The following is an 18,903-nucleotide window of genomic DNA, read 5'->3' on the forward strand; positions in this document are numbered from 1 at the left end:
TCATCTTGGATGTTTCAAGCTATAAAATTTATTTTGTGTTTTAATAGCCTTCCTACAAGGCACTTGGAAAAGAATCTCACATATCTATGAACATGAAACTTTAGGTTTCAAACTATGTGGTGGCACCAAAGATTGGAGAATGAATGTTGTATGTATGGTGGCTCCCACAAGAGTATTAAGTCTAACTCCCCAATGGAGGCTAAATAGAAAGCCCAAATCCATGTACATAGTGGGCCTACATATGGATCTAGTGGTGCAACCAAGTAGAGGCCATTTTTACTTTCTTGTCACAAGGTCAAGTGCAATTGGAAGAGGGGCACTAGTTAGCATAGTGGAGGTGCAACAAGGATGTAGGCTATCCAACCATCACCACAAAGTTGTTTGTGAGCAAGGTAAGATAGTGAAAATAGATCGATGAGGTGGCACTACCTAGAATCCTTCCCTAGTGACAACTCACTACACACATCAGACTTGCCATTTCCATGGTGACCATGGCAAATGAACAATATAATAATGGGACTAGATAACACTCATTCCAAACATTTTCTATTCAATGATTCTAGCTCTCATCAATTACAAAATCAGGAAGAAATGAACCATAAGTTTACCATCATGGTGGTAGAAGATATCAACAAAGATTGGGATGAATGAAATATGAATTTGTGTGTAGATGTATTGCATGTCAACCAGCCAATTGAGTGACAAAAGCATATTAAAATGCCTTTGAGTAGCACAGGTTTGTGGTTCAAATGCTATTATGTGTTTTGGGTTTCTTTTGAGACTTATATGAAAGCCCTCTTAACAATGAAGATGAGAATTATTATGCTAGTCCAGGGTTCACAAAACAAGATTTACTAGAGCCAAAGATCATACCACAAACTTATTCAAGCCAATCACACAATGCTATATAATTATTTAAGCTTTACTCATTGTTAATGGTAATTAATTTGGTTCATTTAGAGACATGTTGCATCTATTTCGTGGCTTTTTGGTAGGATCAAAACATGATTTGCAAACTCCCAACCAGAACCAAAGATTGGCTATGATCTACATGGGCAAAAATATTGAAGATTGGCTAGTTCTACAGCATGGCCGTGTAGAGAGAACAATGGGAGGTGGGAACATAAAGAGTAATGGAATTTCACATTTTTATAGTAAATCAAATAAAATACCAAATGTTAAATGAACAAGGTTAAGAAGATGAAAAAAAAGACATTTACATGTAAGAGGTTGAATTAGATAATATCTTTATATGTAATAGAAAAGGAAGAGTGAGCATTCCAATGATTCTATTAGCTTTTTGGTCAAATATAGAAAAATCAAGTTGAAACTTTGAGAAATCCCATAAAAATATGATAAAAAAGAATCAAAAGTATGAAATTTATATCATAACTAACTTTATCCTCCTTTGCCTTCTCATGATACTTAAGTCTACAATATAACAATGAAATAATAGGAGACTATCACTAATATTTATACTTATGTGGTCGCAACTTTCAAAACCCCCTTGCCTTACACTTATGTGATGGCATATGGACATCCATAGTAATCCCTGGGGGAATGATGTCTTCACATCAACACATGGAGAGGTTCCATAAAGTCCACTAAACACAAGCAAATATATAAGATCACTTTCCATTCTTCTTCTTATTTTCTCCTACACAATTTATATCTTCCTATGCTTCCTCAATTATGCTTTTTAACTTGTGTGGATAAACATGATCTTAGGTTGGATGCCTATGAGAGGGTAGTAGAGGAACTACAAATTTGATCTCAATGATTGATATCAATCTCTTTTCTCATGTGAAGTAAGGATCGCATTAGAGGTGAGGGCATCTACATCTAGAACATAACAAATATTCCTAAGATTTCAAAGTATTGTGGACATATTATTTTGATTTTTCACAAGTACGATTGATGGAAAAAAGCTTCACCAAAAGATGTGCACTTGGTCAACACTGAATTTGTTTAATAATTTCTTTCTCTCATGTAAGTAAGCAAAATGGATCTACTAATGATATGTTTGATAATTCCTTTGTTTTTTAGATATTGAAGAGTCCAACAGAGAGCACTTTGTATGCTCTCAATGATGGTTATGTTTACCTACACAATCTCACAACATAAGTTTCACATACATCACTCGGTTGATAGAATGTAATTGGATCAAGTGGTGATTGATGAGAGAGTAGCCATTAATGATTCCAAATAACATCCTCAATGAGATTATCTCACTATCAATGATAGTAAAATTTTTTCACTCCTTTCTCTAATAAGACATTTCCATATATATAAAATATACATATAAAAAAAAGATGACATTTTCACAAACATAAAATATACATATACTAAAAGGGTGAAATTGCAATACATATAAAACATACACCCAAAATTGCTAACAATATTTGGTCTTGATATATGAAAACTTATAGCTATTTGTATTGAGCTTCATTCCTTTTTTTCTCTTTAGGAGCTAAACAATCCAATTGATGTATTCTTGTATTAGCCTATTGTTAGGTATATTTTTATCTATGACACTAGGGAGTACCATTATATTTGATTTCTTCCCCCACCATTGATCCCCATCTAATACATCATTCCAAGTGTTGATCCCTAGGGTTTACTATTCCCTTGCGAGTTCAAGCTTCTCAAATACAAGAGCCACCTCATTTTCATAGTCTCCTTCAAGGATCCATATCACTTGATTAAGGCTTGGGTCACCTTTGCCCCCTTCCTTCCCAAACCAATGCATTTCCTTGAACTTGAATCTCCAAATAGTGACCAATTGGGAAAATTTTGAGACAAAAATCTTGATTGTAATAGCTTTAACTATTACAACATCCCAAGACATTGGGCCTAGCCACTAACCTCCTAAAGGATGGTAGGTTTCCACCTAATTCTTGACAATGACATCCCATGCTTGTTGTGGATCCAACCTCTTAAGTAGTTGAAACACCAAGGAATCTACTCCCTCTTTGGGTTTCATTAATCCAAGTCCTCCTTTTGACCCCTCAGCTATGACCAACTCCCATACTACAACATGCAACTAATGTTTGTTTCCTTGCTTTACCAGAGGTTTGTATAGTTCAAGGATAAGATCCAAGCTTAGATTCATAAATGGTTCAATGGGGAGTAAGCTTAATATATTGGCATTGATGCAAATATCAATGGTTTTCTTTGGGGCTAGCATTTTTTTCTTAGCATAGCCCAGTGGGGAAATTTGGGAAGACATTTCAAAGCCTCCTTATGACTGGCATATGTATCATAAGTTATAACCTTAGCTAGACTTCTATAAAGTATGTGACCTTTATTTGAGGATATCTTTTATGTATGGTTAACAATATCCCTACAAAACCCAACCATCTATCTTTTAAGTTTCCCCCAATTTGGATTCTTACTCTCAATGTGCTCACTACAAGAATACTAGACTATCCCATACCTTTTATCAACAAAGCTATATTTATCTTAACATATGGTGTGATCTTCTCATGAAATATTAGAATATTTCTACTCACAAATAATCAACTGATCCATATCTATACAAATCTCAAGTGTAGGTCAATGTGGTGAATGGTTCTATATATGCCCCAAAACTTATAAACATAGGGGTGAATTTAGCCAATTTCTTTGAAAATTTTCTTTCACATGAATGGTGAAAGATCCTTCATAACCTCGATATACCTTGGAATTGTGGGAAAATAAAAAATCTCAAAGTTATAAATCAACCTACTCAACTTTCAAAAAAAAAATCACAAATATATAAATTTTTAGCCAATTGGTGAATATTAGCCACTAAAGGGAACCTCTCCAAAGTTGTAACTATAGTGAATCACACAGAGAATCCTTTTCATATAGTGTGACAACACTATAACCATGTGCTTGATTTAATCTTTGTTTAAATGACACAATCCACATTTCCTTGTCATGATGTCCACCCTATACTATTGGCATATAAGAATAAGGATTGTGCTTGAGAGAGTTGTCGAAACTTCGATTTGTTCTATATAAGTAGCAATGTTTTTTGAGATATTATTCTGATATTGCATTGTGACTACTCCACAATTAGTGTATATTATTAGTGTACCGATTATACTTGCATGTTTGATTTTCCAAGATGATTCCAATTTTTCTATATTATTCAAGCTTGTTACACATGATTTTAGTGATGTTTTTCTGGATGCTATAGTTTTCCTTTCTCTAGAAGATTCTAATGAGGCCCTATGATTTGACATCTACATAGAGGTCATCATTGTGGTCTATTCTATTAGTATAAGAATATGTATCATTAGGAAAAAAATGAACTCACAAAAGGGCCCTTATGAATAATATAGTTTAAGATGTGGGCCTTTTGGATTGTCCAATAGAAAGGCTAAATGTTGACATCCATGGAGGGTGAATCTTCTCTCTCCAAATCTTGGGTTTTCTATTAAAAAAAGGGGCAGTGAGGGATTAAAAAAGAAAGAATGAATAGTACACAAAATTTGAGTTTCTCTAATCTCGTATTTCTTCTCTTTTTTTGGAGAATTTTCAATTTCGGTTTTTTTCCCTCTCATGAAATCAGTTTGACCCAAAAGTTGAGCAACAGACCACTTTCCCTCTCTTCTCTATACTCGTGAATTTTCGTCTCCATTGAAGCTCCCTGCTGAGAGTAATTAGGGTTTTGAGCGTTCTGCTTACCTCTACACTTTCTTCTCCATGCAGCTCCAAGTTTTGGGCAAAACATAGGTGCCCATCTCTCTTTGCATTTTCTCTTGTTTGCTATTTTTTCAATAGGGTTTGATGTCGTTTCTTACTATTATTGTTGTTTTATTGTAGATGTTGTTTGGGGCAGGAGACAAAGGTGCTGATCTCTCTCTCTCTCTCTCTCTTTCTCTCTCTCTCTCTCTCTCTCTCTCTCTCTTTCCTTTATTTCCCCCCTCTTTATGTGTTGTTTCTCTTTTATGTTGTATTTTCAATAGAATTTAATGTTGGTTCTAATTGTTGTTTTCTTGCAGAGTTTATTTGGAGCAAGAGGCAAAGGTGTTAATCTCTCTCTCTCTCTCTCTCTCTGTTTAGTTTTTTTTTGCTGATATCTTTTCAATACAACATAATGTTAGTTCTAACCCTTGTTGTTTTATTGCAGAGATCATTTTGGGTAACATTGCATAAGTGTTAATCTCTCTCTCACTCTCTCTTTTTTTCTCTATGTTTCCTCTTTCTACTATTTTTTCAGTATACTTTCATGTAAATACTAACTCTTGCTATTGTCTTTTGCAGAGATCAATTTGGGCAAGATTGGATAGGTGCTCATTTCTTTCTCTCTCTCGTGTACTCACACACTGTCTCTTTCTTCCTCTCTGCATTATCCCTTTTCTACTATCTTTATAATAGGATTTGATGCTAGTTCTAACTTAAGGATCAATTGTTGTTGCAGCACTTAACACATGGTAGAGTAGAGATTATGTAGCTCAATTTACAGGTAAATTTGCCATATTTTGTGGTGCCAAAATTTATTCATTTAATTAGTGACTTTTATGTTTGATGGGATTGATGTTTTCTTATGTCCATTAGCTACAATGGGTTTTGATTAGCAATGATTCAATCTTATCTTTAGCAGATCAGCTTATAGGTAAATTGGCCATGTCTTGTATTGCTTCTATTCATGTAGTTATCTAAATATTTTTTGCTAAAAGGGATTCATGCAAGTATTTTTGTTAAAAGGGATTCATGCAGGTGTTTTTTTGTACATGCAGGTATTGTACAAGGTTTAGGTGAAGCATATAATTCTCGATCAACTATTTTGATGTGGTGAGTGATTCCTTTGTAATGGATGATATGGATCTATTGGAAGTCGATGGTTCAAAATTCCTCTGCTTTATTGGTCCTATGTGTCCATTTGGATCTCCATACCAATTGGCAATGATCCATGAGACTCTTGTATCATATCATCCATATAATACACAATGTGTTGAGTCTTAGAATATCTCAGGTGTCAATCCAATCTGCCTATTAAAATTTGCATGCCATGTGGCTACTATCCTTGTAACAACTACTCTATAATACCCACATTTCATACAATGTATTGAGTCAAATCAAACTCCTCTTCATTATAATAAAATTTATTTTGGTGAAATTCTTTCAGTATTCTTGTGTTATTCTTTTCATTATATTTCATGTAAATGGTATGATTAAAGTGATGCCTTGAAATTGAATCTATACTTTGTGTTGATGTATATATCTACATGTGTTTCAATATTGATGTTTATGTCTATTTACAAAAGTGTAAATATCTCTTAATGCCATGTTGATTTGTATGGCATTTTGGTGATTATTGGACAGACTTAAAATGCTTATTATTTAGGGATTAATAAATACTTCTTTACATCTAATGCATAGGTTATAATGCCTGAGAGAAGAACAAGCATTCTCTCGATAGAAGTACGTAACATAAAAGATGAAGAAGGGAATTGGATCATTGATACGTATCATTGCTCATCTTGGGTACATATGTGTCCAAGTATGAAGGGAGCTTTTAGGGTGAAAGCATCTGCAATTGTAGATGTATCAAAGCACTGGAAGGGTAAAATTTTAGCTCTCAGACAAAGGAATGTTGATTCTAACCTTTAACAGAGGTGTTTTTACAACATGTATTCATGCAAAAACAAATACATATTGCGCCCATTGTACCCTTTCAACGAAACATTGCAAACAGTAAGTATTTGCAGCTCATTGAGAGTGAGAAATTTCATGATAGCTATGTAACAACTTGTCTTGTATTTACAGAAGTATACCCTTCGGGTTGCTATGAGTGGCAAAATGTTGAGAGTCTCATTGGTTCTTTTAAGTGTTACCAACTCAAAATTGGTAGATTACTCTTTGAGGGGCGTACAACTAAGTAGCTCGCAAAGGACCTTGTTTTTTTCTGACTCCAAGTACATATTGCCCAAGTGGAGTCGAGAATATGAAACCCTTAAGTCTATACACATATTGAATCTCAATAACATAGAACGGCCATTGTGTAGTAGCGACATTTTGCACATGTGTAGCACAAAAATTTCAGCAGACATTCTGAATTCTATGAAGCCAAGCACCAGCTCAAAAAATGTACATCTAAGTTGGTTCATACCGATTGCAATTTTTGCACACATGTTCAAGGAATGTAAGGGTTTGAGACGTACCAAAAGCATGTACGTCATAAAAAATGCATCAGAGGATTATGTAACAAGGATTCTAGGAAAAACTTGGACATAAAAAATAACTCGTAGTCCTGACATAGTGGAGTGTCGAGTCACAACAAGGGACATGGCTTTCAGGTAAAACTTTTCTCTCTTAGTTGACTATTATCTTGCTTTGGGATGAATCGGCTAACTTTCCTTTCCAATTATAGGTACTTTGTCACATGACAGACTTTATGTCTAGTGTTCAAGTATTGTAGATGGAGGATGCTCACGGGTACATGGTTATGCCTTGATCAAGACATGCGTGAAAGTGCAGCTGTGGATGTTACTGTCATTTGTGAGGGCCGTGAGCCCCAAGTATTGCAAATGGATGATGATTGGCCTTTGAGTATAATGCACCAGGAAATTACAATGTTAATGCAGAATCCACCTGTTAGCTTCTATTTTAAACTAGATGGTAGGAAAATTCAAAGCCGAGCTGAGGATACTATTACCAGCGGAAAGTGTGTGGCTCCACATATTTTAGAAATTGTAGAGTCTCCCTAAAAATCCCAACACCACAAGTTGTAATATCCAACACCTTTTTTTTTGGATTTTTTGGCCAACAGAAAATTGTCGCTTACAAACTTGTAATATTTAGAAATTATGGTATTTATGAAAAATCATACACTTATTATACACTTTCCACATCAACACAATTACATATGCATGTAAACTTTACAAAGACATAAGTAAAGCCATAACTAAATATCATATGCGAACAACCCTTAATGGCTTAAAACTTAAGGTTTTTAGGTAGAACTAGTTTAGTTCTTGTTTCATTGTTTCATTTCACACACTCTCTCTTCATCTCTTTATATCCACCACATCCCTCCTACATGCTATGATGGATGCTTGCACACACTTTGATGAGTGGATCCATGAGACTATCTTTGCCAACTAGGATGACAAGATATTCCAGGTTTTCTCTAAGAACTTCAACCTTGAAAGCATGCTCTCATCGCTGGGTCCCCCCCTTCAGGTTTTGGAAGACTTTGTGAGCATCATTGCTACATGCACATACTCCATCAGGGGATTCGACATGACTTGGGTGCCTCTGGAATAACTCATGGTATTTCAGGCAGCAGGGAAGAATCACCAAAAAGTGGTGAATAGGTGTCTAGCCCATGTGGATCCTTCGCATAGAGTATGCAATGTTCCCATGGGAAGTGCACCAGGTACATCACCTTTGGATCTCATGGAGTGTGATTGTGCATTGGCAATTTACCTCCTTGCATTGGATACACCCCTAAAGGAGGAGAGTGATGAAGATACAGCTTCACAGGTTGTTTCTATCATATACACGGGAGAAGAACCAATTGAAGAGCTCATAAATGTTAAAGATGAACATAGGGTGGTGGCAGAGCAAGGTTTGGCTCTCATGGTGCCATCTTCTTTAGAACAACCATAAGTCGACAAACCCAGCCTTGCCTCCTTGACACCCATTGAAGTAGATGGTGTACAATACTTGCTTCTATCAAATATGCTGTAATACTTGGAATTGAAGGAAGATGAGTTATTTTCCATCCTAGTCAAGGATTTGATAGAAAACCTGATCGATTATGATTACATGGATGTGCATTCGATAAGATTGGAAGATATGACGGCACAAGCTTGGATACTGTGAGTGCCATCATAGCAGCACAGGAGCATATTACCTCGGTTGAAGAAGATTACCTTGTGTCAGATGGCTAAATTTGAAGCACTATAGCATGATTTGTTCAAACCAAGGGCCCAGCTTCCTGTCAAGATTGTGGGAGAGAAGGAAGGAGTCTCACTTGTAGCTTTCTCACTTACACAATGGGAGAATATACACAAAGGTGGAGGTTGAAAACAGTTTTCCTCTTCTTAGTTGTGTAAGCCAAAAAGAACTCTAGTACAAAGAAATAGAAGAACCCTATATATGGCTCTCAAACCAAACTCAACTAACTAAGGTGACATACTAGCTGAGCCACGAACTAGAGTAGATAAGGATAGCTATCATCTAGCTATTATTCATGGGCGGTGTACCAACCGCATCTGCAACTAACAAGTCGGTGACATAAATGTACAATGGTCACCCTGGCATATCACGAGTGGAGCTCGATATCTCAACACTCCCCCTCGAGCTTAATCCCAATTCCTGCATACCAAGTAGGTCTCTGAACTTGCGCAGCTTCTCTGCGCCGAATGCCTTCGTAAATATGTCAGCTACCTGATCCTCTGTGCTGACATGAACTAGATCAATAAGACCTAGTAAAACCCTCTCTCGCACATAGTGATAATGCACCTCAATGTGCTTTGTTCTAGCATAATAGACTGGGTTATTTGCCAAGTGTATACTACTCATGTTGTCACAATAAATGACAACTGGCCCATCTGTAGACTGATGCATATCATAAAGTAGCTTATGCAACCAAGCTACCTCACATGTAGCCATTGCTGTACCCCTATACTCAGCCTCTGTGCTTGACAAGGCAACTGTAGGGTTGTTTCTTGCTGCTCCAAGTAACTGCAGCACTCCCAAAAGAGAACACATATCCACTGGTAGATCATCTATCAGAAATACTACCAGCCCAATCAACATCAGTGTATCCATGCAACTTTACCTGAACCCCAGTTTCATAAAATAGTCCATACTGCAATGTGGACTTTACATACCTGAATATGCATCTAGCCGCATCCAAATGCGGTTTTCTTGGAGCCTGCATAAACTGACTTACCAATCCAACAACATAGCTCAAATCTGGCCTGGTAATTGTCATATAAATCAAACTTCCTACTATGCATCTGTACATAGTAGGGTCTTCCAGAAGCTCACCTGCATCTGCGCTCAGCTTCACATTTTGCTCCAAAGGAACTGAAATAGGCTTACAGCCTGTCATCCCATATTTGGACAGCATGTCCAATCCATACTGCCTCTGAAAGAGCCATATCCCACTTGGTGATCTAATCACCTCAATGCCCAAGAAATAACGCAGCTCTCCCAAATCCTTCATCTCAAACTTCTGCTTCAATAGCATTTTCACATGAAGGATATCTTCACCACTGTTACGTGTCATAATCAAATCATCAACATAAATGACAAGTAGCATAATATCTTTCTCTGTTTTTCTCACACAAAGTGAGAAATCTGCCTTGGAAATTTGAAAGCTGTGAGAAATGCGGGATCTAGAGCATAGCAAAGGCGGAAGCTATGGAGGATGGAAGATGAAGATACTACTCATGTTGACATTGACAAAGAAGACAACTGTTACACAAGTGAATTAGGTTTCAAGATTGAGACTTGAACTCATAAACACAATCTTGTGTAGGACTGACAATGGCACAGGGACTTGACACAAAGAGACAAGTACTATTGTATTATCATCATATCAAAGTGATAGTCAAGTACATCATTATATAGGATTGCTTGGTAGCACATTTCATCATTGTGCCTATGGGATCTGTCTCTCTTCTTAGAATGAACTACATCTTCCTAGCCTAGTTGTTCCATACAAAGGGGCATACATAGGGTGTGATTGGCAGATTCTCAATAAAAGCCAATAGTGACAAGATATTGTCCTATCTTGTCAGACCATGCTTTAGGTGCTTGCTTCAAGCCATACAAGGATTTCTTCAACCTGCAAACAAACTCAGGATGAACAACATGCACATAACTTGGTGGCTGCTCCATATAGACCTCTTCTTGCAAATCACCATGCAAGAAGGCATTCTTTACATCCATCTGATGTAAAGACCATCCCTTTGATGCAGCCATAGCAATGATTGCTCTTATGGTTTCCATCCTTGCAACCGGACTGAATGTTTCTTCATAATCAATGCCATATGTTTGTGCATACCCCTTGACTACTAATCTTGCCTTGTATCTATTCACAGAACCATCTGCATTGTGTTTCACCTTATAAATCCACTTAAAACCAATTGCATTCTTATCTTTAGGCAAAGGTACCAATTCCCATGTAGCATTTTCTTCCAATGCATCCATTTCTTCATCCATGGCTTTCTCCCATTTTTCTTTTCCCATGGCTTGCTCAAAAGAAGTGGGTTCTGGTTCCTGTATCACTTTGACCATATAGGCATAGTGAATGGCTGTAAATCCATCATATTTCAGCCTATCCACAGGATACCTAGCTCTGGTAGACCTGCGTAAAGTAGGTTCACTCCTAGGTGCTCTCAAAACATCCATGGTCTTCCTTACTCCAGGTGTAACAATAGAAGGAATACCCAACTCATCATCAATGCTCTGTTCTGAGCCATTAGATTCACCATCCACATAAGAGTGACCTGCATTCACATCAAACATGGGCTGATCTACCTTCTCTTTTCCTTTTCATGATACCTGCATACCACTATCTACATTGCTTTGAGAAGATTCTCCTGATCTCAATCTGCTTGTCCATGGCGAAGAATGTGAACCACTGTTAGAGGACACTCTAGGTCCACTAATATCTTGTGACTGTTGCTGTGAATTGACCACCTCACTTTCATCTAATTTTATAACAAACTGTAATTTACCATTACATTCCTCAACAGACATATTGTAGTACATTACCATTGCTGATTGCACCTTGTACATTTCTAAATAGTAATTATTGAGTTCGGTGAACTTCACCTCGTATGCATTTTTGGTCCCAACCTTTAGAGTTTCCACACATTGAACATGCATGGGATCTCCTATCAGCTCCAAAATCTTTGTATTAAGTTGTCGTTAGGCCTCTATTAACTTTGAAGGTTGAGGAAGATGCACGATTCTATTTCTCTTCAGCATACAACCAAACCTAGCCTTCACACTTTTTAATATATTTGAGTAAGCCATTGTGCTAATACCGGCCCTGTCACAAATAGATTGTGATATATCCACAGCTAAGAACTCATTTAACACATCTTTTAATGTGCACTCAATCACCTTTTCCTTTACAGCCTTAAACTTAGAATTGCTCAAAGCGTTTTTCAATGTACATACCTTCAGTAATCTACTAATACACAATCCAACCTTACCCTCACCTACGTTCCCTTTCTGAGCTACCTTACATGCTTTGATATGTTGCTTCCACTGACCGCTATTCACAATTAACTCATTGATTGGCTTCTTCTTTCATTTGTGCTCCTGTGTTAGCTTGTTGTTGATCTTTTTTAAGTCATCCAATTGTGCCTTTGCCTCCTCATACGAGATACCAATGTCATGGATAGTGTCATACATTAAAATAATTTGATTGTTTTGTTGAATTATAGTATCATTCAGCTGTATCACTTTTCCTATGAGCTGTTGTATATGAAGTTGATGTGCAGCGATCACATCATGGTAATATTTTATGGTTGCTTGGCAAGTTGTAAATACTTTGAATGCCTGATCATTGAGCTGCCTAGTATAAAAGAGTAACCCATTTTCACCCTCGCACACATACTTCATTAAATTTGTGATTCCTGAGAAAGTTAGAGGTCTATTGTTTAAGGGGTTAATTAGGTAGATTCCCCCATCAGCCCACAAATCCACATGTTTCAATCCCATTTGCATGTAACTTTGCAAAACCTAAGGGTTGACACTGGTACGCTGGGTTCTTTTGAATAATGGGGCATATTCAATCTCTACCTCAATATGCAATTGATCATTCTTTCATGTATTCATTTTTACTATTAATAGAAATGGGGAGCCTACTTGGTTGTCATAGGAGGTAGGTTGGAGATGCACAGAGAGGCACACAAAAGTGCCAAGGAAAAGGAGGGTATAAGTAATTCACTTTGTTAATGAAGGTTGCATAAACATAGAGAAGAGGTCACAATAGAGCCATGAGAGAGTATAGATATGGGGGGAAATAGCTCAAAGGGTAGGGATGTCCAAGACTTTTCGTATTTTAGATATTTCTATTTTACCTAAAAAAAATCTCCAAAAAACACGAAATTTGACAAGTTGGTTTGTTTTTTGACCAAAAGCTAGAATATAAAAAATCCCCAAAATATCTTAAAAGGAACTTTCAAAATTTCATTTTCCTTGTTCTCGATTAAAAAATTAATTACCTCATATCTACTAATCATTTTGCATTGAAAACAAAGCACCACACTCCCGTAACTAACTCCTTTTTTAATATAAAATTTGGTTGAAAAAGACTTCTTGAATGAGGAGAGAGAAGGAATCTGAGTATATCTTTGTAGATAATATAAAAAAGGCAAAATGAGATTGCAAAAGTGGAGAGAGAAGAGGATTATTTTACTATTCTTCTCTCCTCTTTTCCTTGTTTTAAGGAGAAGAGAGGGGGGGGGGGGGACTAAAAGGCCCATTTGTGAGTTCATTTTTTTCCTAATGTTATTCATGGGACAATTATGATTTATGATTGAATACACCTTTAACTTTCGATCTCTATATTTGAAAAAACTATTTGGTTTAGAATGTTTTCACAGAGTTTAGGTGATGTTTATATCCTCAAATATAACTGTTAAATACTTTGACTATAATACTAATCCATGCACTAAATTTATCCAATAGGTGTAACTATTTACATTCATAGTAAACTTATTTGTAACGTTGTAAAGAATAGAAATTAATTCAAAAAAATATGAACATGCTATATAATTAGAGCACATTGAAAAGCTACCACAAGTCTCTTCATGATTTTATAATTATAGGGAAAGATACCATTTATTTATAATTCTTTGCTTTTACTTTTCTATATTGTTCAATATTGCAAACATTGGTTGTAATAAAAAACATGGATTTAGAAGAAGATTTGAACCTTAGCAAAGATTATAGTAGTTGTTATTGTAGTCAAACTTGAAATCAAAAGAATGAATTGCATAAGTAGACCACATACAAAATTTGCTAACTTTACTTTGAAAACTCCTTGGATTGCATAGCTAACTACATACACTCTTATTACTATTACTATCTAAGTATTTTCACATAATAATAAAGCATTAAATTATTCCTAATACTAATACTTGACTATTCTAACTAACTAAAGTAAAGTACTATTAACACTAACTAATAATGCCTAATTACTATCTAACTTATATTATCTATACTAAATTAACTAAAGCCATATTTAAGACTCAAAGGGTCTATTCAAGTTGTTGAAGTTTATTAAAGATGCATGTCTCAAGGTATTTGATTCTCATCCAGTACATGAAGCTCTAAGTTATGATAATGAGATCTAGTGGACAACAGTCGGGGAAACCACATTCAAAGCAACTCAAGGTTGACAATTGGATGTGTTGTTCTATAGATAGCAAAGAGGTGGCTTGGTTAGTGAGGTTTCTAGTTGATCTTGCATATGCCTTAATCAAAAAGCTCAAGCTAGATTTAGTTGAATGTGATGATTTTTGTGAAATTGGAACCATCACTTACGCTACTCCAGCTCCTTGTCTTGCTCTTCTTCTTCATTCATGTGTCCTCGTCTTTCACCATCACTTCTTCTACTCCTCGTGTTTGTGTTGTTTTTCTTCATCTTCATAAACATGCCGCTTGCACCCTCTTTGTATGAGAGTTTGCCTTGGCCTCCCCTCTTTCCTAGTGGCTACTTAGCATCCGCTCAGTCACCCTATCCAAGAGGTGCTAACTAATTGATGTAACTGATTACTAGAACTAATCAGAATCTCTTAGGATGAGTTCTTACACAAATACTTGAACTACGAAGGCAAAGCAAGCAGAGGATCATTCTCGTCCATAGCTGATTTCTATAGTACCACAGTAGCCGACAAAAGTAGAGGCATACTGCAGCGCCTCGTCCCCTTTGCCATATTCATCAAGTTAACGCTTGCATCAACGTGAAGACAGGCCTCCATGGTCGACCGTCGTATTAGTTAGGGTCTTCATGAGTTGCATACTGCAAAAGTAATAGTGTTAATATCAAGTGCTTGCTTAGACTCTCAGGCAGGTATTTGGCTTTAGATGAACGGTATCGCTGTATATGTTGCCACTCCTTTTGCCTACCTGCGAAAACCGAAGGAGAACCCTCTTAACACTCTTCAAAGTATTAACAAACGGACCGCGTTAACGTTTAATTTGACTCCACAAGAATGTTTGGTCTACATTTTTGTGACTTTTGGTGGTTTGGTCTTGTTGTTGAAGGTTGCGAGTCAAGCACGTCACCTACAAGTCAAGCAGGAGTCAGTATCAGTCCTTATTAACTTTCCACGCGTAAACGCGAAAGGACAATTATGTCGAACTTGACTATTTAGGACAATATTGAGCAATGGCTGATGCGGCTTGCGGAAGCTGCTCCAGCGCTAATTCCAATCAAGGATGAAGCTGCAGCTTCACGCCTTCATGACGCTCATCCTCACCTCCATAGCCGCCGTCTTTCTGTTGATCAGTTCAGGTGATGCGACTGAAGACAGCGTACAGGTCTGCCCATCCTCGTGTGGCAAACTCCGGAACGTTAATCTTTACCCTTTCGGCGCTTTGCCAGGCTGCAGAGAAAGCGAGGGCTTCTCTCTATATGGCTGCGACAATAACAGTAGCGCCCCTCGCTAGACCTTGCAGGCCGACGGTGAGACAATCCACTATGCTGTCGAAAACATCTCCAGCGATATTCATGATGGCACAAATGGTCAAGTCACTCTCAACTTGGCCGACGGCAGCACAGAGGCAGACAAAATGGAGCCCCTTCTCAAGAAGTACAGCTGGTGCGAGGGTTTGCCTGCCGACGCGGACGACGCCAGTCTCTTGCTCTTCTACTACGCCCCCCTCAACCTCACCAAACGCGCCTTCGCCTCCAGCATGGACGTCGGCGCCTCCCTCTCTCCCTCTCCCAACATGCTCTACCTCCTCTTTGATTGCACCGCGGCCGCAAACACATCTCCAAGATTGGAATTCCACTCCGAGGCTTGCAAGAAATTCCTGAGTTCTAGCGATTGCAATCTTGAGACACCTGCAGTCCTTCGGCCAAAGCTGTGCTGGCAATACCAAATAGAATCAGCTCAGGCCGCCGACGAAAGCTTCTGGTCGGCGATCATAGAAATGTACCAGTGCAATAGCTTCAGATCCTTTATGATGGTGAATGACTCGGCCTCTATTTCACAGGGGTGGGATCCGACCCTTCTACAGCTTCAATGGAGCAATCTTAAGTCGGCAGCCAATTGTGCCGAGTGTAAGCAGAGGAACGGATCATGCGGGTATACAGTTAGTAATTCTCTCGATAATTACGCTGTTAATTTCACCTGCATCTGCTACGGCGATAATTCATCGTCACCAACAAGAGGTTGCGGCCAAGGTAATCGATATAACATTTCCTTATAACTTGGATATAGTTGGTTGCAAAGCTTTCCGACGACTGATGAATTCGCTCTTGTGGCTTCTTGTAGCTGATAATCGTTGCAAAGGGTTCCTGCAGTGCAACCCCTCCAAAAAGGCCGCTCTCTATGTAGCTCTCTCGATTGTGGCCATCATTTCGGCAGCAGGCCTGATCGTCGGATGCTATACTGTCGTGAAACGCAATAGATTTTTCACTAGAATCGATGGTGACATTACAGGAGAGGGTGTACTTAAGTCCATCGGAGGTGATATTCGGGCCGTAGATGGATCAACAATATCAGCGCCTGTCACCAGCTGGTTCTGGTCACAACGCTCGCTATACCTCTCCGCTAAATTTGGCCCCGCTTCAAGCGAGGAATTCCCGTACGCAGAGCTGCTGGAAGCCACGAACTCCTTCTCCGATGACAGGATGATCGGCAATGGAGGCTTCGGAGCTGTGTACGTAGGCGCGCTAAGAGATGGGCGCAAGGCCGCTATCAAACGGCTGCACCACGACAAGTTCAGAAGGGTGGAGCAATTCTACAACGAGGTAAGGATCCTGTCTCGCTTGGACCATCCAAGTCTGGTAAAACTCTACGGGTTCTGTTGCGAGGACGAGAGGGATCTGCTGCTAGTGTTCGAGTACGCCACTGAAGGGACAGTGGCGGATCACTTGCACGATGTGTCGAAGGAAGGGTTGCCATGGGGGACGCGGCTAAGTATAGCGGTGGAAACGGCAGAGGCACTGGATTACCTCCACGGCCGCGGGGTCTTCCATCGGGATGTGAAGACTAGCAACATCCTGCTGGACGACGGTTTCCGCGCCAAGCTGGCGGATTTCGGGATCTCCAGGATGGTGTCGCCGCTGGCCACGCATGCGTCGACCGGCCCGCAGGGCACGCCGGGCTATCTGGACCCGGACTACTTCCAATGCTGCCAACTCACGGACAAGAGCGACGTGTACAGCTTCGGGGTGGTGCTGGTGGAGCTGGTCTCCGCAAAGCTGGCGGTGGACATGTCCCGACGGAGGGGCGAGGTCAACCTGGCCATGCTGGCCCTGGCCAAGATCTCCTCCGGGGCATGGCGGGATCTGGTGGACCCCCGCCTCCGCGTCCACCTGGACTCTGACGTGCAGCGCATGGTTGGCGGGGTGCTGACGGTGGCCTTCGCTTGCCTGCAAGCCGACAAGGACGACAGGCCCACCATAAGCTCCATCGTCCGTACCCTCTCCACAATTCGAAACAACCAGAGCTCGGATTGCATTAAAATCGCCCCAATCGATGATGTTGGGCACAGATCATTGTCACTCCCGATTCCCCATATCGAGGAGACAGCAATGCACGAACTTCCTCTAGCCTCGCCAACACTGTAGGGCAAATGCAGGCTATGCTCTCTGCTCTTTGATGCAAGGCGGCCATGGCAATATATATATGCTGACCCGACGAGAGAGCTCCTTTTTCTGCGCATTCATATCGTTACGGCTCTATCATCAGCCACCTTTCACAGACTCCGTGTGCGCGGCCGCGCACTGCTCTTACGTATTCTGATTGACTTAGCACCTTCATTTTCCACCGTTACAAACCACCTTGACTATTAATCAGCTAAATTTCATCTTTAACCGTGTATGTGCTAAGTCAAGCTCGCGATTTTGACCCGTTCAAAAGTCTTGCAACCATGCCCTTTCTCGAAGGTACTGTATTATTTTCCCATTTACATTGTAAGCATGAAAAGCAAGCCCGTCGATTCAAAGCTATTGAATTTTGGCCATCTTCATTGAATTTTTCATTGAAATTCAATAGTTGAAATTCGATTTAAAGCTATTGAAGATGACCATTGTAATGGAAATGAAGATGACCATAACAATGAAAAATTCAATGTTGATTTAAAGAAAGGTAAGAATTTTAGAAAAATAGTTATATGCCCTTCCAAACTCTTTGAAAAGAAAAGGAGAGGTCCTCTAAGACCTTCTAAATGAAAAGTTGGGTAGCCCTTCAAATTTGAGGGCTGGATGCCGTGGTTTGTACATTCTAAGATGCAATTTTAAAAATAAAAACGAAGCGTTAAAATAAATTAAAAAAGAGAGTGAATTTTACAGCTGCCGGTGAAGAGGAGCTTCAATACAAGGAATCTACCTTATGTAACTAGCCTTAGATTACAGGATGAATCAACTTATATCACATTCAGATTCTCTTGGAATTCACAACTTTCTTCTTAAGATCTAGCATCATGGCAACAACTTCATCTTCTGATCCTCCAAGATAAGTTTCCTCATGGAGACTTTGTAGCTTCTCAGTATCCTTATCCACTTGCAACAAAAAATCTGTCTTAAACCCATGAATAGGATCAAAAAAAACATTTTCAAATACATTTTTATTCCTGCAGATCCATATATTCCAAAGAAAGAGGCTTCTAATCCAATTCCAAACTATTGGAGATAAGCCATATATTTCACCCAAGATTATCTCTTTCCAGGTGAACTTAGTTGGGTGGACTGGCATTAAC

At 38.9% G+C, this 18,903-nt stretch overlaps 1 protein-coding gene across 1 annotated transcript; it reads left to right on the forward strand.

The window, feature by feature from the left end:
• The first annotated feature begins 15,385 nt into the window (after window positions 1-15,385).
• LOC148032409 (wall-associated receptor kinase-like 20) lies at window positions 15,386-18,298 on the forward strand. The gene is made up of 2 exons (XM_087683060.1): window positions 15,386-16,381; window positions 16,473-18,298. Exons 1-2 carry the CDS (start codon window positions 15,766-15,768, stop codon window positions 17,771-17,773), a joined length of 1,917 nt encoding a protein of 638 aa, XP_087539186.1. The 5' UTR covers window positions 15,386-15,765; the 3' UTR covers window positions 17,774-18,298.
• The last annotated feature ends 605 nt before the right edge of the window (window positions 18,299-18,903 follow it).

This window comes from Lygodium microphyllum, chromosome 8 (genome assembly GCF_053477565.2).
Source record: "Lygodium microphyllum isolate KBCC chromosome 8, Lygodium_microphyllum_v1.1.10, whole genome shotgun sequence".
Lineage (NCBI taxonomy): Eukaryota > Viridiplantae > Streptophyta > Polypodiopsida > Schizaeales > Lygodiaceae > Lygodium > Lygodium microphyllum.